The 25289-nt window shown below is 39.2% G+C and overlaps 1 protein-coding gene across 11 annotated transcripts in view; it reads left to right on the top strand.

Moving 5' to 3' along the window:
- trip12 (thyroid hormone receptor interactor 12) overlaps positions 1-25289 on the top strand; it is a 150987-nt gene that overhangs the window by 71045 nt on the left and 54653 nt on the right. For 7 of the 11 annotated variants that reach the window (XM_085989910.1, XM_085989909.1, XM_085989912.1 and 4 more), the window contains exons 11-22: positions 1338-1373; positions 1462-1557; positions 4294-4386; positions 5561-5722; positions 6923-6991; positions 13823-13988; positions 14597-14714; positions 15323-15479; positions 17112-17265; positions 19409-19637; positions 21387-21505; positions 21740-21938. In XM_085989910.1, the coding sequence (XP_085846036.1) occupies positions 1338-1373; positions 1462-1557; positions 4294-4386; positions 5561-5722; positions 6923-6991; positions 13823-13988; positions 14597-14714; positions 15323-15479; positions 17112-17265; positions 19409-19637; positions 21387-21505; positions 21740-21938 (1598 nt within the window). The remainder of the gene's footprint in view (positions 1-1337; positions 1374-1461; positions 1558-4293; positions 4387-5560; positions 5723-6922; positions 6992-13822; positions 13989-14596; positions 14715-15322; positions 15480-17111; positions 17266-19408; positions 19638-21386; positions 21506-21739; positions 21939-25289) is intronic. The other 4 variants (XM_085989919.1, XM_085989918.1, XM_085989917.1 and 1 more) reach the window with 2 other exon arrangements.

Raw genomic sequence — 25289 nt, 5'->3', positions numbered from 1 at the left:
CCACATACAAAGATGTCTCGGCTGTAAGTACAAGGGTGACTTTTTTGTAATAGTTTTGAGTTCAGAACACAAAGTATGAATATCGCTTTCAAAACCCAAATCTACAATTCCAGTGGACAGATGGTAGTACTGACAGCTTAATAGCCATCGAGGCCAAAATTACATGCTAAATATATTTGGTGGGGGAAATACAATCTGATTTCAAACTGGTTGCTTTTCTAGTATATATTGAGTACACAATTGGTACCATGAGTTTCATGAGAGTAGTACTTTAGTGTAAGAGTTGAATTATTCCTGTCCTAAGTCTATTAACGCTTGCATGAATACTTACTGCACCAAGTTGGCATTCTCTCAAGATTTTTTAGCATGGTACATTACTGCCAATTTTCTCTTAGCTTCATAACTAGCAAAACATTGATGGAAAATAAGGATAGCCTGAGGATTTTCATATTAGTTGCATAATGTATAAAATAAATATGGATAAAAAGAACAGGCAATATGCAAAGGCCGAATCTGCAACAATAAAGAAATGAGGGATTAACTTTAGATTCCAGCTATTGAAATGTGCATATGGTGAAACTGTCAATTCAATTGACTTAAACATATCACTACCATATAAAAATTCACTGGAAAATACTCTGGTGTTCAAGGAAATTGTTTATATTAAACTAAATTAAATCTTGAAAGTTGTTTGAAGTTTTGCATAAGTACAGACAGTAATTCTAAGATTAAAGCGGTAAATTGAGGCTAGTATTTTGAGATTTTAATCTTTGCTTTACTTGTGCAGAGGAATATGTTTCACATCTTTTGCATAAGGCTTTAATCTGTATGCACACTGGTGTAAGTGGTGACCCCAGCTTAAATGTCAAGAGGAAGTTTTTGCCAGATCTAAGTCTTGATACAGAGAACTCTAGGGGAGTAAGTTATTCTGGTAACCATGTAATAGTTATCTCTTAAGCCAGCATGCTGTGATTAATATCCAAGCTGAAGAGTACAGCAAGCACTGGCTTCACTATTGGGTGGAAACCTCAGAGTGCAGGGATATGATTTATACTGAACATGATTGAGATATGGAGTGCGAAGATGCTGAAGCTAGGTTGTATTATGTAACTGGCAATGATTTGTTTGGTGCTTGACTGATTTATATTGAGAAATACAAATATTCTGAAGTTTGAGCAGAGATGCTATAGTTAAATTTGTTTTAAGATTAATTACCTTCTGGCTAGTTCTTAAATGTGTATAAAATCTCATACAATTTCTAATCTTTTACATGCCATTGATTCTTAAAGTATGCACATCAACTCTCACCGTTAATAACTTTCCTTATTTCTTTACAGATAACTTTGTTGCAGATGGAGCATAACTTTGACATTGTAAGTATTTCCCACTAGGACGGTTATTAAAATGCTTCGTGAATTGGTTGTTCATTTACTGACGTGTTCTGCTTACTTCTAATGACAGATGAACCATGCTTGCAGAGCATTGACTTACATGATGGAAGCTCTGCCTAGGTCATCAGCTGTGGTTGTTGATGCCATTCCAGTCTTCTTAGAAAAGGTGAGAATAGGTTGACCAATTGCAAAATCTTTATAAATCTCAACAGCCACCTTCCTGCTTTGATACTCTTGTCAAATATTGCCACTCAGACTAAATATGTGAGAATATCTGATTAGTAATGGCAGCAATAAATTGTGAAAATATGTTTGCAACAGCATATATTTAAACAATAGCAAAACTGAGTAATTCCTTATGCTCTCCACATAGTGCTGAACATAGTTTACAAAACAGCTGTGAAATCTGCATTGGAAATTTTGACCCTGGGTAAACCTACTGACCGCATATATTGGATTTCCATTCAGGCAAAAAAATTGACATTTTGAGTCTCCATATTTTGAGCAAACGGTGCTTCCTGCCCTCCCCCATCTCTCCTAAGACTACTCTTTCAAGGTCTTGGAAGTATATAAGGAGTAATTTTTGGCTGGCATTTGCTTTCACCTAGCATTGTATTTCTAGAGGTCCGAAATGCTTCAAACCTTCGAAAGGAAATCCAAGCCCCACATTTAAACTGCCAGAAAGGAGAGTGTGTGGCCTAAGACTCTTTATTTCCTTTTAACTATCTGGCTGTTTTGTGTAGATTTCCAGAAATAAATTTCTTCTCGTCAGTTTCATTCCTTTAATCATTGTGCATCTAAAGCTTTATAAATATAATAATAACTCTTGGGGCAAGGAGAAGACACTAGCCCCAAAAACCATCCCTTTTTAATAGATGTCGCATCGCCTATCTGCTTTTCAAATTATCTTCATCTCATCTCTTTTTCCTGTAATGCATCCAGTTGCTGCTTGAATCTGTTATCTTTGCTTCAGTGGGTTCTGTGGTCATTTTTCTCTCTAAGTCTCTTGTTATGTAATAAGGTTCTCTCTGCTTCCTTTCTTCAAGTTATTTTTAACTTGTGCCCCCTGACATTTGAACGCTTCACCACTGCCGACAGTTTCCCTGGACCAGGTTTGCCAGTGCCTTGCCTAATCTTGAACATTTTAATTAGGTCACCTCAATCTCCTCTCTCCCAAAGGGGGCAGCCCTGATCCTTGATTTCCGACATAGTACCCCATCAAGGTTGATCATCTGTAGATGACCAAACTCATACACACTACACTGGCCGTCTTACTGAGCAACAACCGAACCTTTTGATTTGCAATTTACCACTGCGAACCATGTGTTCCTCCAATTCTCACCTCTTGTGCATCCTTGATTTCCTTCGACCCACCATTAGCGGCTGTGCCTTCAGTGGTCTGGGCCCTAAGCTCCAGAATTCCCTCCCTAAACCTCTGCATCTCTTCTTTTGAGACATTCTTTTATAAAACCTACCTCTTTGATCAAGTATTTGGTTATCTGACCTAAAATCTCCTTGTATAGCTCGGTGTCAAATTGTGTTTAACGCTCCTGTGAAGCACCTCGGGATGTGTTACTACATTAAAGCGCTGTATAAATGCAAGTTGCTGTATCTTTCTTTTATTGTAGCCAAGTATTTGAGGATGCTCAAATTTATCCGTTGATTCCCTCACCAGTATGTAGTACAATTGTTCTATTTACCCTCCATTCTATTGACTCTTTTTAGTCCCTTACTCTATCATTACTTTACGTTTATCCATTTGAGCTGCACTTGCACTTACTGGGCCAGTTACCAAAAAGATCTGAATCTTTATGAATGTGTTTATTTGCTTTACTAATTATTTGGTATCTGCAAACTTATTATTACTTAAGATACCCTGATCCAAGTTCGGGGTCTTATTTTTAAATATATCCTATGATCTGTCCCCCTCGGGTACACTCTGGCTCTTTCTAGCCTGAAAACTTGCCATTTATGGTTTTCTGTTTTAAAGTAATAGTGCATAACCTTAATTTGTTCCCATTCCATGACTCTTGGCTATTAATCACCAATGTAGAAAGGTGGCTCCCACAGTCCAATTATATAATGTCAACTGTTATCCCCCTCTGTCACACATTTTTGAAAATTCCCAACTTTAAAAAAAAATTACCTCCTGTGCTGACTTTTATTTAACAAGTGCTTTTCCAAGTGTTGACCCACTAGCTCTGTTCTTTCAAAGGGGTTTCTACATGTCTGAAGAGGTAACCATTTTGCAGTCACTGCTGAAGGCAGCTTGTAAGAAACTAGCTTTGAAACCAGGTTCCTGTGGGTTCCCTTAAATTTTAGAAATGCTTAAAAATCAGGAAATTTGTCAAACTCCAGCTTCCTTGTTTTGGATACGTTTTCCGAAGACCAGTCTCAAAATTCCTCCTTATTCTCAGTCAGAGTATCCATGTGGGAGTTGCATTTTCTGATTGCCAGTGATTACAGGGTCAATTATTTTATTGGAACTCTGTCTGCTTGCGCTGTAAATATATGCATTGAAATTTAGTCCTGACTGCTTTCAGAACACTTTTTAAAGTAGTGTAGGCTGAGGGTCCAGTACTTTGAGGTAACAGGAATCTACTTGTACTGCAGTGAATTGCATAGTCTTTATTTAAATTTGCAGCTTGCAAAAAAAAAAAAAAAAAAAAATGCTCGGGAAAAATACAAGGGAGGCATCAGTGCAAGGGAATTTCACTCATGACATTTTTGTCTTTTGGTTCTCTTGATTGTAATTGTTCTGTACAGTGCCCTTTAAAGACCAATACATAGAATTTTTAAAATTTCAAACCTTTCTGTAATGTTTTATTGTGTAACTATGGTGTCTCTAGCAAGGGTGAATTATAAACCTTTTCACGTATGTAAATTTCACCCTTGTTTCTAGCTGCAAGTCATTCAATGCATCGATGTGGCCGAACAGGCTTTGACTGCTCTGGAAATGTTATCACGCAGACATAGTAAAGCCATTTTACAAGCTGTAAGTACTGCTATAAATTTCTGTTGGTGTGGGGAGGAAGACTTCATTTCTCCTTTCCTTAAAGTTCATACATAAATGACTTCTCTCTTTATCCCCTGAAGGTAGTGATGCATGCTAGGATACAGATGTAGGGCCAGCAGTCATTCGTCCTTGCCCAACTAGTCATTCGTATGCGAGCTGAGGTAGCAATTGTCAGCAGGGGGACATCAAGCTTTATGCTATTCCCACTTGATATTCTGTACACATACTGCAAGCATGGGTAACTGATAGAAATCAGGAATAGTATCCCTAGCCAGTGTTTTTCTTTGCTGAGGCCAGTTGCTGTGCTCGTTTTGAGGTGGGCTGCACAGCTGAAGGAAGCTTCAGTCAGTAGATCAAAAAAACGGAGCCTGAGCCTATTCTGGGTCTGTGTGCAGTACCACACCAAAGAACATTTGCCACCAGAGGGCTTTTGAGCCCAGTTTTGCAAAACCAATATAAAGAAAGGCGATAAAAGACCATCATGCACGCCAATTTCGCCCCATCCAGACAATGATGCAACCACTTAAGCTTATTAAACTAAACAATCACCTGGGAGAAAAAAAAATGCAGCCAATTCAGGAAGAAACATCTGGGAAATTCCCTTCCAATGCCAAGGAAATCAGCAAGGCTTCAGCAGACTGCAGTAGCCCATACTCACAATGCTAACTAGCAATTTACCCTCTGTACTCTGAACTTGCCACGGTCCATTTTAAAGGACTGTAGCGACTCCTTAGCTACTATGTTTGGTAGTCTATTTTAGAAGGAAATTGCTGAAAATAAATACTTCCTGGCATTTACCCTAACACGTTGCTTATATATTTTATGTGCATGTTGTCTAGACCTACTGACCTATCCATCTGAAATAATCTGTACAACTAGTCTGAATTCAGTGTTAAGGTCATTTAAAAAAATTTCTGTCATATCCCCTCTAAGCTAGTTTCTCCATCTTTGAGATGTTCAAGAAATCAACTTATCTTTTATTTTGAATATTTTTGGAATGTTTAAAAGGAATTTATAGAAAGTATGAATGGGATTCCATGTAGTTTTAAAATTAAGTTTTACAAACCATATTCTTTTCTATCTTCCTTTATCTCACGGCCTCCTACCCTCCCCCAAAATGGTGCTAATATCTTTCCTTTTCATAACTTTAAAGGGAGGATTGGCTGACTGTTTGCTGTACCTGGAGTTCTTCAGCATCAATGCCCAGCGAAATGCCCTGGCAATAGCAGCAAACTGCTGCCAAAGTATTACTCCTGATGAATTTCACTTTGTTGCTGATTCATTGCCCTTGTTAACCCAAAGGCTGACCCATCAGGTACTGAAAACAAATTTTCCATTAGTGATGACTGAACATGTACATGTTGATTGTGAATTTATTTTCTCAATTTATATTGAAGTGAGAAAATGTGTATGTCCAAAACTAGTGTTAACATAGAGTTCATGTAAGCTACTTTTGTGTTTTTTTGCCAGTGCCTCCTATAGTGAATCTCCAACAGCCAATGGCCACATCAGTGTAGCCCTGCTGGATATCTTTAGACTAGTGGATTGGAAGACCCCATTATTCACTGGCGCTGATGCTGCTGCCAGAAAGTTACAGCCAGTTTGTGCATGCGTAGCTTTTTGGATCCTGTAGTGCACTCGGTTTACAGGAAGACCAGCTTCACATGACAAAAATTAATATGGGAAAGCTGCTCAATTAGCTTGCTCCCAAAATCTGGGCTGCAAAGCAGTAATTTTTTTAACTCCAGTGCTGATTTGAAGCAGAATTCTGATCAAAGTATACAATACCGTCTTAAACTGTTTCCTAAGCATTCCTAATTAGATAACTTGAGATGAGCATGCAATGTTTCCTATTGCTGGTTTTAAGTGCTTAATGCTGCTAAATGTCAAGTGGAAGAAAACGAGTATTCAGATATCAAGTACTTTTTCTTTTTTAAACTGAATGAATTTTTAAAGTGGGCTTTAGTATGACTATCTTCAATTCACACTTTTTTTGATCTGCAATTCATCCTGTACTAAGATGTCTACCAAGGTATTTGCATAAAGCTAACTACTGACATGTGGTATCTTCCTTGTGGGTAGTCTTGGTAAATCTGGCAAGTTTACATTGGTTGCCACGTCGAGAACCAGCAGTGCAAGAACCACTCTTGAGGCCACTGTAAAAGCAACTTTTGATACCTAGACCTGTAGATTTGGTGTAATCAGTTTTTATCCACTGTTTCCTGAAGTGTTTCATGATTGCAGTTGTGTGGCTGTTAATTATTCCACTTTCTTTAATAGTGGCAAAACAGACTGGATGGAGAAGTGGAATGCTGGTGTAATTCGGCTTTAAGCTGAATTAGGTATTTCTCCAAGTCTGATTTTTTTTTTTCCCCTAAATTATATACACGAAGAAGTTTTGATCCATTAAGAATAATTCTAAATCCTCTGTGCAATAATTTTGTAATTGTAGCTGAAAAATACTAACTTGTGGCCTGGTAATATTTTAAAAGACAACTTTTCTGTTTTTGATTAGGACAAGAAATCTGTCGAAAGTACTTGCCTGTGTTTTGCTCGACTGGTGGACAACTTCCAGCATGAAGAAGTAAGACATTAAAATTACATTTTACAGGGGACACTGTTATAGTTTATACACAGTAACAATGGAAAGCTGTCAAGTCAAATTTCCTTTAGCTCTATTTTGTGTAAAATTCAGTGTTGAAGCAAAACCTCTTTCACATACTTGATTTACAAAGCAGTTCATAGCAGCTGTCTGCAGTTGGTAATATCTATGGTGTAAGTTACTTCCAAACCACCATCCAGTGCTGAAAGTTGGCATTTGAAGCGCAACTTACATTTTTAACGTCATATGGAGTTGGGAAATGCAAAACTTAACTTGCTGAATAACTGTTGAGAGTCTGCAATGGTTTCTTAAACTGAAGTGATATGTGTGACCAAGACATTACTGGCACCTTATTTAGACTGATTTGTTTCTAAGTCAGTTGAATTTGATTTTTTAACCAATACTCAGATTTTTATATGTAGCCTATTAAGTTATCTATGAAAATATTTATCTCTACTGAAACGGAGATGATTAGTTCTGGTTGCAACACTTCTCTGATTTCTCAATGGGAATTTGAGCAGACTGCAGTTGACAAGCTCTGGTATGATGGAATTGTCTCTTCAAAATCTAATTTGCTGATTGGGAAACTAGTTTTTTTTATCCTTTACAATTTAGATATATAGATGTGATTTGGGGCAAGTGCTTGCAAAACACTTCTGTACGTATAAGTTTGACTTGAAAGAAACTATTTTAAAGCGCTACTGTTCAGAAAGTCTCCACTTCTGTTCACTTGCCAGTCGAGCTCCCTGATGAGTGTTATGACCCATATGATGGAGATTTGGGAAACTGAACCAACTGCATCTTAATGCTAGAAAAACCAATGTGTCTTGAGAATTTTGGCTACATTGCTGTAGAGAAGTTTTGTAGACCATGACCGTAAAAATTCTAGTTTGTTTTATTGTAATTTTAGCTGCAGATTTTTAAGTGTGAGATTCTTTCCTTTTTGGATGTTCTGTACTTGGTCAGTTACCTTTCCAGTTTTCGTGTATTTTTCAGTTCCTCGTGTAGAATGTTGCTGTCTTTCTCGCCTTTTGTAGTTATATCAATAAAAAGATTCCATGTGAGTTTGGCTGCGATATGTGCAGAGTTCTGACTCCGTAGATTAGTCCATATCATGCATGCCAGCTGGGTATGTTGATGGGCTTTAGATTTTAATCTACGAGCCACGTTTGAAAACTACAGCAAACTTGATTGGCTTAACCAGTTATCTTTTGGCCAAACCATAGAGGCAAACCTGACAACAATGTAGATGTAATGAATTTGAGCCAATACCTTTTTATACATTTAATTTGTACATTGCTGGATAATGGCCTTCAGTGTTAATTTTGTTTAGGAGCATTTGGCTTCAGCAATTTTATTGAAGTTGGGAAAAAAAATAGCTAGTATGCATTAAAGATCCCGGAGCAGTTGCATATGCCAACTTGACTGTTGGTTAAATTGAAGCGTGTAACTCGTGTCACTAATGCTTGCATATTTTTCTGAAATGCCCTGTTGATGGGATTTCAGTTTTTTTCCTGCACGTTCCCCTTTGATTTAGCTGGGACATGCTGAATATGAATTTTGCAGGAAAAGTCATATGCGTGGGAGTTTTGAGAGAAATGCAGTTTTCTGTTGTTTTCTCCTAGGTCTCTACACCACATACAAAGTAACCAATACTGACCTTGGATGATTCTCTTCTGTCCCTCCCACCCTCTCCAATAAAGGAGCACTTGTCCTGTTTGCAATCTCTCCTTGCTTTCTAATTTCAGTCATGATGTCAAGTGATTGAGTGAAAGAAGGAAGTACAGGAAACTTTGGTTTATCCGGAGGTTGTATGTCCGGAAGCCTTGATCTAACGGCAGAAATCAGCAGCCATTTTGTTAGTTTTTTTTTCTTCTCCTAGCATTTTTTTTTAAACAGTCAGTCTCTGGAAAGCTTCTCTGAAGCTGTTGCTAAGCTACAGAGACGCTTCCAAGGTAGGGGCCGACTGTTTACAAGCTGTTGCTAAGCAACAGTGTTTGTTGTCAGATACGGAGATGAAAACCTCCATATCCTTCAACATTAGCGCTGGTCTGTCCGGAAGTTTTCATAGATCGGCATCACGTCGGTGCCGGATATCGCGAAGTTTCCTGTAGCATTTTTATATAGCATCTGTCACTCCCTCGAGGTCCCAAAATGCTTCACAGCCAATGTAGTCACTGTTGTAAAATAGGGAAATGCAGCAAACGGTTTGAAAGAAGCAATGTCCAACAGCAATGAAATAAAAGACTGTGATCTAATTTAGTGATGTTGGTTCAGGGATAGCTGTTAATGAGGGCACAGAACACCCCTGCCCCCCCTCTATATAATGCCGTGCGATCTTTTATGTCCACTAAAGAGGGCAAACACAGCCTCGGTTTAATATCTCATCTGACAGTGCATTACTGCACAGCAGTGTCCGCCTAGATTACGTGCCAATTCTGTGGAATGGGGCTTGAACATATCTGACTTGCCGGCAAGCGTGCTACCATTGAGCCAAGGCTATCTTTAGACTTGGATTTTTGAAACTTCCAATGTGGTCTGCACCAATTTCCCCCAATCCTTCCCTGAAAATGGAATTTCCAAAAGTTGAAAAAGAAACCTGAAATTCCTAACGAGGTATATCTGTAGAGCGGAGATCCATGGGTTGCAGTCTGTACTCCTAACGCTAAGGTGCTGACAGTTTCACTTGTTTTAGTAGTTTGTAAATTCTTTACATATAAATTTAATGATTCCTGTGCAGCACTGAGTTGATACACGAAGTTGCTTCTAAGCAAAGTTGATCCAATAAACGTGGTATGGGTTTTTTTTAAACAGTACTTTGGACTTTCTGTAGTCACCCAATTTTTGGGAGGTTTTCTCTGCCCCGCCCCATATTGGTGTTCAGCCATATCTTGTTTAATGTGGAAAACTGCATTGAAGTTTGGAATAGAGGGCCTTGTTTGCTTGCACTCTGCAATTTGCCAGGCCTAATTTTAAAAAGTAGATTGACTCATTCTGCCAATTGTTTTGAATGATGGCTAATTTCACCGATATGTGCAAAGATGAATTCGGGTAGCTCTGATGGAGTCATTTCCACTGCTGGATCTAACCATGTGCAACTGATTCAGTGCTAATCAGTGGCATTGAACAGTGACAGCCATTGAGGTGGGTGGCCCCCATAGGAAGCCACTACTTGATTTTAGTGGCTTTGGTATTTCCGTATCCTTGTATAGGAGCAACACTTGTAGAACTATGGATTTATCTAGTCACTTGTCTTAACCTGGAGGTTATGAGCGCTTCCGTGAACAGTCAATTTCTCACTGGCTACTTGAGTTGGTACTGAATGTGACCCAGCCATTAGACCGTTGTGTCTGAGATTGATTATTTGACAAGCTGGAACATCAAATTTTGAGGATTTCTTTAGTGTGCCCAATGTTCCTGATCTGTACTGATGATTTTAACGCAACCTGTGCAGTTCCAGAAACACTAGGTTGTTGGATAATAAAGCTATTGTGGCTGCAAGTGGGAAGAATCTATGAGTGACCATAACATGGTTGAATTTCATATTCAATTAGAGGGTGAGAAGGTTGGATCTCAAACAAGCGTGCTAAGCTTGAATAAAGGAGACTATGAAGGTATGAGAGCGGAATTGAGTAGAGTGGATTGGGAAAATAGATTAAAGGGTAAGACGATACATGATCAGTGGTGTACATTTAAGGAGTTATTTTACAACTTCCAAAAAATATATATTCCACTGAGAAGAAAAGGGTGTAAAAGAAAAGACAGCCATCCGTGGCTAAGTAAAGAAATTAAGGATAGTATTCGACTAAAAACAAGGGCATATAAGGTAGCCAAATCTAGTGGGAGGATAGAGGATTGGGAAAACTTTAAAAGACAGCAAAAAATAACAAAAAGATTGATTAAGAAAGGGAAGATAGATTATGAAAGTAAATTAGCAAAAAATATAAAAACAGATAGTGAGTTTTTATAGTTATATAAAAAGAAAAAGGGTGGCTAAAGTAAATGTTGATCCCTTGGAGGATGAGACCGGGAAATTAATGGTGGGAAATACGGAGATGGCAAAAACACTGAATATTTTATATCAGTCTTTACAGTAGAAGACACGAAGAATATCCCAACACTGGACAAACGGGGGGCTAAAGGGGGGGAGGAGCTAAACACGATCAAAATCACTAAGGAAGTGGTACTCGGTAAAATAATGGGACTCAAGGCGGATAAATCACCTGGACCTGATGGCTTACATCCTAGGGTCTTGAGGGAAGTGGCGGTAGGGATTGTGGATGCATTGGTAATTTTCCAAAACTCCCTGGACTCGGCAATGGTCCCGGCAGACTGGAAAACTGCTAATGTAACACCCTTATTTAAAAAGGGCAGTAGACAGAAGGCTGGAAACTATAGACCAGTTAGCCTAACATCTGTGGTCGGTAAAATTTTGGAGTCCATTATTAAGGAGACAGTAACAGGACATTTGGATAATCATAATTTAATAGGACAAAGTCAGCATGGTTTTATGAAGGGGAAGTCATGTTTGACAAATTTGTTGGAGTTCTTTGAGGAAGTAACATATAGGGTGGATAAAGGGGAACCAGTGGACGTAGTGTATTTAGACTTCCAAAAGGCATCTGACAAGGTGCCACACAAGATTATTGCTTAAGATAAAAAATCACGGGATTGGGGGTAATATTCTGGCATGGATAGAGGATTGGCTATCTAACAGAAGGCAGAGAGTTGGGATAAATGGTTCATTCTCAGACTGGTAATCAGTAACTAGTGGTGTTCCACAGGGGTCAGTGCTGGGTCCCCAACTCTTTACAATCTATATTAACGATTTGGAGGAGGGGACCGAGTGTAACATATCAAAGTTTGCAGATGATACTAAGATGGGAGGGAAAGTAGTGAGTGAGGAGGACATAAAAAACCTGCAAGGGGACATAGACAGGCTAAGTAAGTGGGCAGAGATTTGGCAGATGGAATACAATACAGGAAAGTGTGAGGTTATGCACTTTGGCAGGAAAAATCGTAGAGCAAGTTATTATCTTAATGGCAAGAAACTGGAAAGTACTAAAGTACAAAGGGATCTGGGGGTCCTGGTGCACGAAACTCAAAAGGTTAGTATGCAGGTGCAGCAAGTGATTAAGAAGGCCAATGGAATGTTGGCTTTCATTGCTAGGGGGATAGAATATAAAAATAGGGAGATATTGCTTCAGTTGTACAAGGTATTGGTGAGACCGCACCTGGAATACTGCGTACAGTTTTGGTGTCCATACTTAAGAAAGGACATACTTGTTCTCGAGTCAGTACAAAGAAGGTTCACTCGGTTAATCCCGGGGATGAGGGGATGGACATATGAGGAGAGGTTGAGTAGATTGGCACTCTACTCATTGGAGTTCAGAAGAATGAGAGGCGATCTTATTGAAACATATAAGATTGTGAAGGGGTTGGATCGGGTGGATGCGGGGAAGATGTTCCCGATGATGGGTGAAACTAGAACTAGGGGGCATAGTCTTGGAATAAGGGGCTGCTCTTTCAAAACTGAGATGAGGAGGAACTACTTCACTCAGAGGGTGGTAGGTCCATGGAATATGCTGCCCCAAAAAGCTGTAGAAGCTACATCATTACATAAATTTAAAACCGAAATAGACAGTTTCCTAGAAGTAAAGGGAATTAAGGGTTATGGGGAGCGGGCAGGAATTTGGACATGAGTCTATGTTCGGATCGGTCATGGCCCTGTGGGTAGCGGAGCGGGCCCAGGGGCCGTGTAGCCTGATCCTGCTCCTATTTCGTGTGTCTAATTCTGTTAGATTCAGGAGATGGTTCTGTGATAGTGGATTGGCAGTTAGGATCAGATCAGCCATGATCTTATTGAATGGCGGAGCAGGCTCGAGGGGCCGATTGGCCTACTCCTCCTATTTCTTATGTTCTTACGAACAGCCAACAAAGTCCTGCTGATATTGGCTGCTGCTGATGAGTCGACTGCAGTAGGCCCTCAATTAAATAGCTTCGTTTTTTAAAAAAAATAAATACTTTTGAGGCCAGAAGTCAAAACCCACAGCAGAGTGGAGAAAGAACAGATGACTGTCCTGCTGCCAAATTCTTAAAAGGGACACGGTTGCAGTAGTTATCCATTTGGATGATTGCCTATCTATATGAACTTCTTCGAAGATTGAAAGGAATAAAGATGAGGTACACAACAAAATGACAAAGATGGAAACTAAGGCAACAGCGGACCAGTAATAACCAAAACACCTAAATGAGCTGGGGAAAAGTGCAGATAAATGTGTTTTTAAAAAAAACTGAACTAGTTTCCTCTAAATTAGAGCAAATTACTTTGATCTTTCACCTGAACTTGATTCTTCGAACTTTGTGAAGCCCACTTAAAGCTTGAAGCCAGCGTTGGGACGTTTCCAGTTGGCTCTTTTGTAAAACTATTCGTTCAGATTTTCATAATTTGATCTGCCATTAGGTAGACAGGAAATGCATCGCAAACTGCAGCTACTGAATCCCCAAAGGGAAGAAAGATTGTATACACTCAAACCCGTTTGTAAAGCTTGTTCAAGCTAGCGTTTTGTGCAATGTTTTAGTCTGCATTTGTTGTGATAAATGTTGAAAGATGAAAGTGTTGAAAATGCAATTCTTTTATAATCAAAGTACTGACATTTATGCATGAGTGATTATGCTAGTATATTAAAATTCCACTTGTATGAGGGGGGGAAAGCTTTGGTGTTATAGACCAATAAAAGTCTTTGATTTTATTTTATGTGCTGTAGATATGTTTTATGGGGGAGTATAACCTTTATTTATTTATATTAATAGAACTTGTTGCAGCAGGTGGCATCCCGGGATTTGTTGACCAACATACAGCAGCTTCTGGTGGTGACTCCCCCAATTCTCAGCTCCGGCATGTTCATAATGGTGGTCCGCATGTTCTCACTGATGTGTTCGAACTGTCCTACCCTGGCTGTGCAGCTTATGAAGCAAAGTGAGTATTTTTCAGATCTAGTTGCAACAAGTGATCAACTTTTATATGTACACTATAGGAGTTACTAACAGATCACAGCAGTGGAGTGCTTATTTTAGCATATTGAAAACGGGTGCAGTGCAGCATGACGCATGTTCTTGATTGTTTAAAATTTGCTTCCATTTCCAAAACCTAGCATACATTATGAACAATATCTTAAGTTTAGCTGGTTTGAGCCATTTGCTAAATGATATAGATAAGTTGAAGATTGTGATGAAGTTCCCTCAGTTTTATAGTTTGCTTTCTCTCAACATTGTTTTCTTGTTTAAACAATTCAAAATTATCTTTGAAACTATCTGCAACTGTTATGGCAAATCTTAGTGCTTTATAAATCATTAGGTAGACCCCTTTTGGGTTATCTATTATAGTTTCACAGCAGGTAACCTACATCAGTCATCAATGATGAGGCTTAATGTTTGAAGCCCTGACTTCCGACCTCATCCAATAGATGTTTCAACTCTAAAAAGTACATTGACCACAGGGATGGGGGATGGTGTTCCAGGAGATGTATATCCAGGTCATTGCTTTTGTGAACTGAATGTTAATAGCTGATCGATCTTCTCCTCTAGACATTGCAGAAACGCTTCGTTTTTTACTTTGCGGAGCTTCAAGTGGCAGCTGCCAAGAACAAATTGATCTTGTACCAAGAAGTCCACAAGAACTTTATGAGCTAACTTCCCTTATCTGGTGAGAGCTTTGTATAATGTAATGAAACTTTTATGTCTTCACTGTTGTCCAAGAAATGGGTTGAGTGTCTGTGTTCCTTAAAATAACCTGGGCATAATCTCTCAATTTTGAAACTGATATTAGGGACTGTATGATAAATTGGCAATGAGACAGTTGCAGTTGAAATATTGAATGATAGAAAGAATGTAGCTCTCTTCCATTCTAGCCTAGCACACATTCCACTAGTTATCCTTAAACAAAAAGATTAACTCTTGGGGAAAGAGCAGGGGAGTGGGACGAATTGGCTAGCTCTTTCAAAGAGCTGGCACAGGGATGATGGGCTGAATAGCCTCCTGTGCTGTGATTCCATGAACAGAATTCTTTGAATGAGCTATGTACATTCTTGAAGGGCAGATCTTTATTAAATCTTAATTTTGCTGTTTACTGGGGCATTTACTTTTGTACATCTGGTTATGCAAGTTTATCTAGGTAATTGTTAAGTGGGTTTGTGCATTTATCTGTAGTTTTTGTATTAAGGTAATAAATACTGTGTTTGGTACTATTTACTAAAATATTCACAGTAAATGTTTATACGTAGAGGTAAGATCTGATCTACATTTCTCTTGCAGTGAATTGATGCCATGTCTACCCAAAGAAGGAATTTTTGCTGTTGATACCATGCTAAAGAAGGGAAGTGCTCAAAATACAGATGGTGCAATATGGCAATGGCGTGATGACCGAGGTCTGTGGCATCCATACAACCGAATCGATAGTCGCATAATTGAGGTATAATAGTTTAGAATATTAAATCATTATGGGGTGGGAGGGGGCAGAAAGAAGAGGGAGGAGGAGTGGGAAGTGATTTTGATCTTTATTTTAAATTTGCAATGATGAGCACCATAGCCTGGTGGTGCAAGTCATAGATCTTGGCCCAGATTTTACGGTTAAAAATAACTGAGGCTATTGGCACTCACTGTTATAAAAGTATAAATCTGACAACTTCCGGTGACCTCTGCCACTGAAAATTAACTTTTGCAAATGTGGAGTCTCATTCGTTTAGATTTTAATTATTGTTGGAGATTTTTAAAAAACAATGTAAAATTTGGCGATACAGTTTCTTGCCCTGTTCACAGAGATCACATCCCCTGTAGAGGGCTTTCTAATCACAGCAAGTTCCAGTCCATAAGTCTGTGGGTAAGTGTAATGAACGGTGAGTGCTGTTCGATCACCGCTGACTGCAGAATCCGGCACCATGCAAAATCCGGCTCTATGAATTTAATGTCGTAAAATTGAATTCAATGGGGGGGAAGAAAAAAAAAATTAGGAATTTACTGGCTGCTACCGAGGATGGGGGGGGGGTGGGGGGGAGGAAAGAGTCTTGTCACCTGTAACCGGTCTAACGTACAGGTGACTGCAGTCCCACACTGTGGATGACTTAAACCCTAGGGATGCTGCCTTGCCAGTATTACCACATCCCAAGCAATTTTTTTTCCTTCAAAAATCAAAAAATATCTTGGTGGTTAAATTTGAGAATTTTTAACATTTTTACATTGAAACCTGTACAATGCCCTTTTAATACTTTCCTGTTTTACAGTCTGTTTACCACACAGGACTAAAATGGCAATATTTCAAATTGTATTTTAGAGGTTGGTTACCACCAGCAAGCAATTTAAAAAAACATTTTTTTTAAAGTGATCTGTCCAATAATTAAACAAAGTAAATAAGTGGCAATTCAGTGCTTAAAAATTTGAATTCTGATTATTTGAATTAAGTTACCTTGAATTAAGAGTAATCTGCACTTTTGTATCAAGTCTCAGCCCTTAAACCTTTACCTTTCTCTGATAAATTTGTCAGTTGATTTCCTGACGAGCAAACTGCACACCTAAAGTCAAACCTTGCTTAAGTAATGCACAGGAGTGACTTCAGTTTCATAGTTTATAAATATGCCTCAGCCCTTCTTATGACCTTGTTAACAAGAATTTTCATACTGCATTTGTATTCATGGGTATAAAAGCAGTATGAAGATCTTCGTGGAGTCACTGAATCCTAAGTGGCTTCAACTGAGACCTATCCCAGTTCCGTAGTGTTGTGTATGCTCTTGTGTAACACCTGGAGCTGTTCCAAGTTTCATAATTCAGTGTGCGTCATGATGCACATCCACTCTTGCTGCCTGTAAGTATGTACAATCAAGTCAGACTTCCAAAACTCTGCATATCTTTATGTACAGGCATGTATGTAATGTGCAGTGAGTAGTGACATGTGCATATGAACTGGTGCTCCGAGCTTGGAGCTGAAGTGCCCTGCATATGCTGGTAAATATTGACCAAAATGCCTTGGACACACTGGCAAGCAGTCTGATCTTAGGTCTGCAGTAATCCTTTTTTGTATGCTTTGACAGTCTGTTCACATTGTTCACAGGCAGCCCATCAAGTGGGTGAGGATGAAATAAGCTTGTCAACATTGGGTCGAGTTTATACTATTGACTTTAACTCTATGCAGCAGATCAATGAGGACACTGGGACAGCCCGTGCTATTCAGAGAAAACCCAATCCATTGGCCAACACGAACACTGGTGAGTACTGCCTAGTGAATTAATCTTATACAAACTAATTGAAGGTTTATAACTTCACTGAGGAAGTCATTTAGGTAAAGGATTTGAAAGTACCCTCGCCATTAGCCAAATTTACTTTTTGTAAACTGTAAGGTTGAATGTTTTATAAGAGACAACAAACTTGCATTTATACAGCACCTTTTACAACCTTGGGGCATCCTAAAGTGCTTTACAGCCAGTGAAGTACTTTTGAAGTGTAGTTACTATTGTAATGTAGGGAAAATGTGGCAGTCAGTTTTGCACCCAGCAAGGTCCCACAAACAGTGATGTGGCCATGACCAGATAATCTGTTTGTGACGTTGGTTAAGGGATAAATATTGGCCAGGACAACTGGGAGAACTACACTGATCTTCAAAATAGTGCCATGGCATCTTTTATGTCCACCTGAGAGCAGATTGGTTTAACAACTTGTCCGAAAGATGCTTAGTACTATACTGCACCAGAGTGTCAGTCTAGATTTTGTGCCAAAGTCTCGTGAGACTTAACCCACAACCTTCTGACTCTGAAGTGAGCGTGCTGCCACAGTTAACAGTTGTAACTAGCAGCATGGCCAGAGCATTTTTGTTCTCCAGTATTTTGTTCACTTAAGTCAATTCTGGTAAAATCTTTATGGCCTTATCACAGGCTGTAGGTTTCAGGCTAATTGAGGAAACTTGTTTACTATGATCAAAATGATTTTCCAAACAGGAATGGTAAAATGAACACTTGAGTAAGTTCTGCATACTAAAAACTTTTGTTTAGACCATTTCCAGCTTAGTATAGCAATAATATGGGTAGTACATGTCAGTTAGAAGATTTAATACATTGCTCAATGATTGCACTACTTAAATGTGTTCTCAGTAGTTTGCAGTTGATTTCCCCATGTGGCCTATTTTAGTGGCTTGAAATGTGGGGGGGAAAAAAACTCAAGCATTATTGTCAAGGATTTAAGTGCTATTTCTTTTCTCTGTGCCTTGTAAATAGATGAGAACATCAGGTCTATTGATGTCCTCTCATTGTGATTCAGGGTTTTCTGGAACAAAGCCTGGATGTAGATGAGACGTTATGGTTGCCTTTTGCCCTTTCATACATGGCTAACAGGCAGGGTTGTTGCAGTGAACAGACAGAACAGGGTTAAAATGTTACTTCCAATGAGCAAACTTGCGATAACGTTGCAGACTCAATTATGGCGTCATTAGTAGCCCAATTCAGTGATCTTGACTTTGCCTTGGTGACTTCAGCACCCCTTGCTAACTTTGCAGTTATCCACCTCAAATTTAGCTACATTTCAAAAACTTTTTTAAAGAAATGTTGTCAACCTAACCTTGTGTTTAATCTTGAAGTTGGCATTTCTTAAATAAGTGACAGTGGTGTTAATACCCAAGGAGGCGAGGCAGCAAGTGGGACTTGCAGCAAGCAGTCTATTTACTCAGCAAGTGGTCTATTTAAACAATTTGCGAACTGCAGAAAACAATTTGAAACCAAAACTACAGCAGTCTCCCAAAAAAGCAGAATTATTTCTCCAGCAGAATGCAGTGAATGGAGTACAGTTACATAATGAAAATTATGTGCATGAAATCAATTCCAGTCACTTACAGCAGTGCGGTCTTTAGGTGTGATTGACGGAAATTACTCCATCATCTCCATTCTGCCCGTGACTTGTGGTGTCACTATATGCAGCATCAAGAGATTAACTCAGTTCTATATTGTCTGTGCCTTCTAAAACAGTACAAGTTACTTCGTGTGCGTCATTGAGGATCCTATAATGTAGGTCCAAATATTTATTGAGCATTGTTCTGCGGCACCTCATGTCTTCTGTATCAGCTTCCTCCTACTGAGGATAAATGTGCAGAATAAAAGACTGACGCTGCTGCTGAAAGGATCATTAATATAAGTTGATCATTAAGTTGAGCCTGGCTGCTTTGATGTACTTATAATGGCTAAAAGTGACATTGGTGGTTTAGTAATAGGCTGACAATTTGCCTTCATTCCCTCACAATTGGGACAGAACTTCCCCAGAGTTCAAAACATAAAAGTAACTGAGTCAGTTTTATTAACTTTGTCATTGCAAATATGGGGATTTTCAGAAAAGTGCAATCTGAAGCCTGTGCTTTTTTTAATATAGGTGGTCACTCTGAAACGAGGAAGGATGATGCACGTGCTCAACTAATGAGGGAGGACCCAGACCTGGCTAAATGCTTTATAAAGACATTGTTTGGTGTGTTGTATGAAGTGTATAGTTCCTCAGCTGGACCTGCTGTCAGACACAAGTGCCTTAGAGCAATTCTTAGAATAATTTATTTTGCTGATGCTGAACTTCTAAAGGATGTGCTAAAAAATCATGCTGTTTCCAGGTGGGTATTGAATGTAAAGTACTTAAAGAACCTTATGTAATGTACATAACTGTTTTGCTGAAAATTTATAGAGCTTGAATCTTGAACATTTGTCCGGAGAATACTATCTGGGGTGAGTAATTGTCCCAGTGCTTGATTTTTGACTCCGATAAAGACAAAAAGGTTGGTAACCAGAGGACACAGATTCAAGGTACAGGAAACTCTCTTTTAACCGGCACCTAAGTAACTGGAAATCTCTGTTAACCGGCAAAATTCAGGAGTAGGTTCAGGTAAGTTTTACTTCATATTAGTGGCAGTTCCTGGATCTCTGGCTGTGTAACTGGGGTTCGTGCACTTGTTGCTAAGCAACAGGGACGCTTGGTCTGTGGCCGGAGTTCCTGCAAATGTTGCTAAGCAACAGGGAAGCCTGGATTTGTTGCTGTGTACGGAGCTCTCGTACCTTTTAAACTATACCTCTCTGTAATCTGGACTTTTTGATAAACCGGAACCACACCGGTCCTGTTGGTGCCGGATAATAGAGTTTCCTGTAATTGGCAAAAGAACCAGAGGCCACACGATGGGGGGGGGGGGGGGGAGAAATTACACAGCGAGTTATCTGGATTGCACTGCCTGAAAGTGTGGTGGTAATTGATTCAATAATAACTTTTAAAAGGGAATTGGATAAGTATTTAAAGGGGAAAAATTTGCAGGGCACTGGGACTCATTGGATAGCTTTCGAAGAGCCGGTATTGGCACAATGGGCCGAATCACCACCACCTGTGCTGTATCAGTCTGCGATTCTAAGATGCTTCTCCATTGGCACCAAAGCCAATCAAAAATGTTGATCATCTGAATTCTTAATGGAGTCTGTCGTAAGATTGAAGTGATGTCTTGTACTAGATACACCTTTATGCCTTTTTCTAACTTTGCATTGATAATTGATTACTGGAGCTCTCCTCTTCCCCGCCCATGCTGTGTACAGGAAACTTTGTTATATCCGGCACTGACGGGACCGAGCTGTTGCCGATCTATAAAAACTGCCGGACATACAAAGTTAATGTTGAAGCATACGGAGATTTTCATCTCCGTATCTGACAACAAACACTCTTGCTTAGCAACAGCTTCAAACAGTCGGCCTGTACCTTGGAAGCGTCTCTGTAGCTTAGCAACAGCTTCAGAGAGACTTTCCAAAGCCTGACTGTTGGGGGGGGGGGGAAAAAGCTAACAACGGCTCCTGATTTCTGCCGGTCGATCGAGGTTTCCGGACATACAACCTCCGGATAAACCAAAGTCTCCTGTACTTAAATTGTTTAATATGAAAGTTTCAGTTCAGCTTATTTGGAGTTAGTGCAACTGTTATTGAGAATTCTGTATTAAATTATAAAAGTATAGACATTAGCTAGATAATTTTGAGTAACGTTTGAATGTGACTGCAAAACAGGGCTTTGGCAGAGCTGTATCTTAAACTGCAATTAGTGACTTGAAAATACTGATTTATTAAGGTAATGCAGAACTACTTGACAGATCTTAATTTGAAGCAATGTCTACATATTTTTTTTCAGCTTTAGTTTTGATTTATCTCCTAGTGTGACTGCCCTGTAGTCTTTAGATGTCCTTTTTAAAGGTTACACAAAAATGCATTTCACAATTCAAAACCAATTTCACTAATGTGTGCCATTAGTTTCAGTAATTTTTTAATGTGTACTTTAAGAGCTTAATCTGATTTGCATTTATATAAACTGACTTTCTCATTTCCCCCAACTCCAACAGCCACATTGCTTCCATGCTGTCAAGTCAAGATTTCAAGATCGTTGTAGGAGCGCTACAGATGGCAGAGATTTTAATGCAGAAGTTACCAGATATATTCAGCGTTTACTTCAGAAGAGAAGGTAAAGAATATTTTCATATTCCAAGAAGTTTCCAAAATTTGGATGTTTTTTATATCTTGTAGACATTTCTCTCGTGGAATTAATTTTAACTTTGAATTATGACAAACAGCAATGGTTTTATTTGATTTTAGAGTTAAGTGAAGTGTTGAATTTTCTTAACTTTTCATAATTAAAATAGTCAGAATTGAGATGTTGAGGTACAAAATACTAATTATAGCTTTGTTTTTGTGGAAGGTGTGATGCATCAGGTGAAAAATTTAGCAGAGTCTGAGACTCTACTTACCAGCCCTCCAAAGGCATGTAGTAGTGGAATAGGAAGTCTGGGCACGACAGCCACAATTAGTACAGCCACTGCTGCAAGTAATACAGTTGCTGATCTCGGATCCCCCAGCTTCCAAAGTATGGATGACTCTTTGGACTTAAGTCCACAAGGGTAAGTTTAAAATTTCCACATTACGCAACAAACCTTTGTGCTCTCTTATCAAGTTAGGACTGTATTTGAGATGTTCTCATCTCCTGATAAGATATGTGAACTTGTTAGCAAGGACCACTTTTGATGTCTTATTCAGTGAGCTGCAGTTTGGACCAGGCATATTGATGCCAATGCCTTTCATTTAACTAATGATGTACAAGTTAGCATTTAATTGTTGAAATATAATTTTACTAAGATTCAAGTTATATTAAACTTCCTGCACTATGGCACTACAAGGTTCAGGGTATGCTTTTGACGGATGCTACACTACAATTTTGCTTTTCTTCATTCATTCACTCATCCATCCTTGGCAACTGAATAAGGCTATGACCCAAGTGAAAATTGAGATGCTGCTTTAACGCTCAGCCATCCAACTTTCTTCCTCCACACTCCCCCTCCCCAATATTGCTGTATATTAGTCCTTATTCTGTACTGTCTTTCTCCTGTCAGCAGTAGTATTATCCTTAGGCTCCACACTACGCAAAGATTCTTTGCTGTAGTTAATACTGGAAAACTATCCTGAAAAAGGGTGGTGACTTGATCACTGTGCCTCATGGGTAAGGTCTTGGAGTGCAGTTTTCATTCCAAACAAGTGGAGAATTAGTTATACACCATCATAGCCCATGCTATGTCTAACACGGATTTACTTTCTACACTTGCGTTTATGGTCTTGGCTCTAGGTCTTTAATATCAATCCAAGATCAAATTTATCTCCGTATCTTTATCATCAACTCTGTTGTCTTTGGAATTACAAGCAGCTATATAAAGTCTGTCCTTCATTTGAAAGACTTGATCAATACTTCATCTAGAGTCCTGTCACTTGCATTACTTTTGCAATCTCTAAAGCCCTACCTGGTTACCTTTTATTCTAGCTGTAAAGGAGGCTTGAAAGAGTTCAAAAATGGAATATGGAGTGGAGGGGAAAGCAAAGATGAAAATGGTATTTGGTTAATCTGATCAATTACTAAACTCACCCAACAAGTGGCAGCACATGTTAATTTTGTAATTTGGCATGTCTATCAGGGACAATGTACCCCATGGTAAACCATTGCCGTGATCTGCAATTGATGTCTTTTAGTTGGGGTGGAATCTGGGCCTAGAGTATTTTATATCATAGGCAATGCTAGCTAAGAACTTTATGTTCAAGAGTGTAAACGTAGTATTCCCAATAGGCTTGATATCAGCTGTCAGTGTATTAAGTACTTGTCTTGGTGACGGCATTCCTTTGCCTTTTCATGTTGAGCCTTACTTAATTTCACCACATTCTAAATGCCCAAACAAACTTGGATCCTTGATGCAACTTGGAGCTAGCACAGGATTCATTATCATGGGTGCTCAATTCCAGGTATGTCGAAGTCTGCTCACTGTCATGTAGCTTCAGTGCTGTACCTTTTTAAGGATGCTTCAAGGACAATCCTATTTTTGGTCCTGGGGTAGGCAATTTTATGGTTCTGCATGGAGACTTTTAATAGGGCTGTTACAGTTGAACTTTTTACTGTACACTTATCCCTGAAAGTAAACTGACCAAGAGTCAAGACTCTTGGTCCAGATAGGCTCCAATCTCTTACCTAACCAGCAACATTTTTTTTAGTAAAAGCAGAAAATGCTGGAAATACTCAGCAGGTCAGGCAGCATCTGTGGAGAGAGAGTAAACATTTCAGGTCGATTATCTTTGATCAGAACTCTTTTTTAAAGGTTAACTCATCCCAGAGTAGTCTTGCAATCAATTGAGCCACTCTGTAGAACATGGGGCTCCGCCCTCTGACACGACCAAAGCACCTTAAAGCCAAGGAGACTTCCTGTCACATCGGAAGCTTTTCAAAACAAAGTTGAGCCATATTTTCATTGTATCTTTTGACTAGACAATGGGGTGTACTTTGAACAAATTGCTTTTGCCTATAGCCTTGATCAGCACAGCTCTCAAAAGCTTTCCTATAAAGCACTTTGTCTTCAGGCTTGATATTAACCAGAGGTGCTTTGTTCTGTTTTTGTACTGAAGGTTAGGGGAAAGTATGTATTCCAGTTTCACCATGTTAGTGTTGAGTGCCAGCATATCCAGCTGCAAATTACAATACGTTTTTTGCCATCCCGATTTGTCGTTTCGCCCGCCCCCACCTATTGCATCGATGTGACGTTTTCTTAGATCCCATCATTCTGGTCTTCAGCGATGTTGCCAAATTAGAAGTAGCTTTGTCGTAAAATAATAATCCTTCAGAATTCTCTTCCACGTAAAGACTGCAAAGATCATTTCACACACCGGGCCTTTATCTTGTTCCTTTTTAATCTAGGGTGGCTTTAGCTTGATTAATTGATTATACCAGACTGCAGGATTAAGACCTAGGGAACACCTATGCTCAGAAACATGGATAATTGTATTCATTAATACTTTGTCTCGGATACAGCGCATGCTGAATATGTATTCCTCTGAGCAGTAGAGTTAATGCAGCAACTGACATATTTGACTTCTGTTGCCCAACACCCTTTCTCTCCATCTCCTGTTTCCAGCAATGACTAGAGACAAATTGGTGAAATATCTACTCTGGTAAAAGTTGTCTTCACATTTAACCAATCAGACAAGATCACTTTTTTTTCCAGTATTTGATCTAATGTCTTTGTACATCTCCCTTTTTGTGCTGAATCTTTGATATTTCAGTTTCCCTTCTGAAATTCGGGGTAGGGCAGATGGGCGAGGGGAGAAGAATGGTGATTCAGACTTGTGTACCAACAAGCTACATATTGCATTTATACAAAAGCAAAATATTGCAGATGCTGGAAGTCTGAAATAAAAACAGAAAATGCTGGAAATACTCAGCAGGTCAGGCAGCAGCTGTGAAGAGAGAAACCGAGTTAATGTTTCGGGTCGATGACCTTTCGTCAGAACTGGAAATCAAGTTAGAGATGCAACAGATTTTAAGCAAGTGCAGGGAAGGGAGGAAAGAACAAAAGGGAAGGTCTGTGATAGGGTGGAAGGCAGGAGGGAATAAAAGACAAAAGGGATGATGGTGCAAGGCAAAAGGAGATGGCAATGGGACAAGTTGAGAAACAAAAGCTGAGTCTAGATGAGGTGTAAATGGGAATGGCAGAATCAACAGCTGCCATGTGGAAAAAATAGGGGCTGAGGGTATGGTCAGAAATTGTTGAATTTGATGTTGAGTCCAGAAGGCTGTGAAGTGCCTAATTGAAAGATGAGGAACAGCACCTGCCCCTGCACTTGTTTGAAATCTCTTGCAACTTTTTCCAGTTCTGACAAAAGGTCATCGACCTGAAACGTTAACTTTGTTTCTCTCTCCGCAGATGTTGCCTGACCTGAAT

Source organism: Somniosus microcephalus, chromosome 6, assembly GCF_052327205.1.
Source record: "Somniosus microcephalus isolate GS21.2 chromosome 6, FLI_Smic_1.0, whole genome shotgun sequence".
NCBI classification, from domain to species: domain Eukaryota; kingdom Metazoa; phylum Chordata; class Chondrichthyes; order Squaliformes; family Somniosidae; genus Somniosus; species Somniosus microcephalus.
Note: the sequence above shows the minus strand (reverse complement) of the source record. Positions and strands in the feature narration are given on the sequence as shown.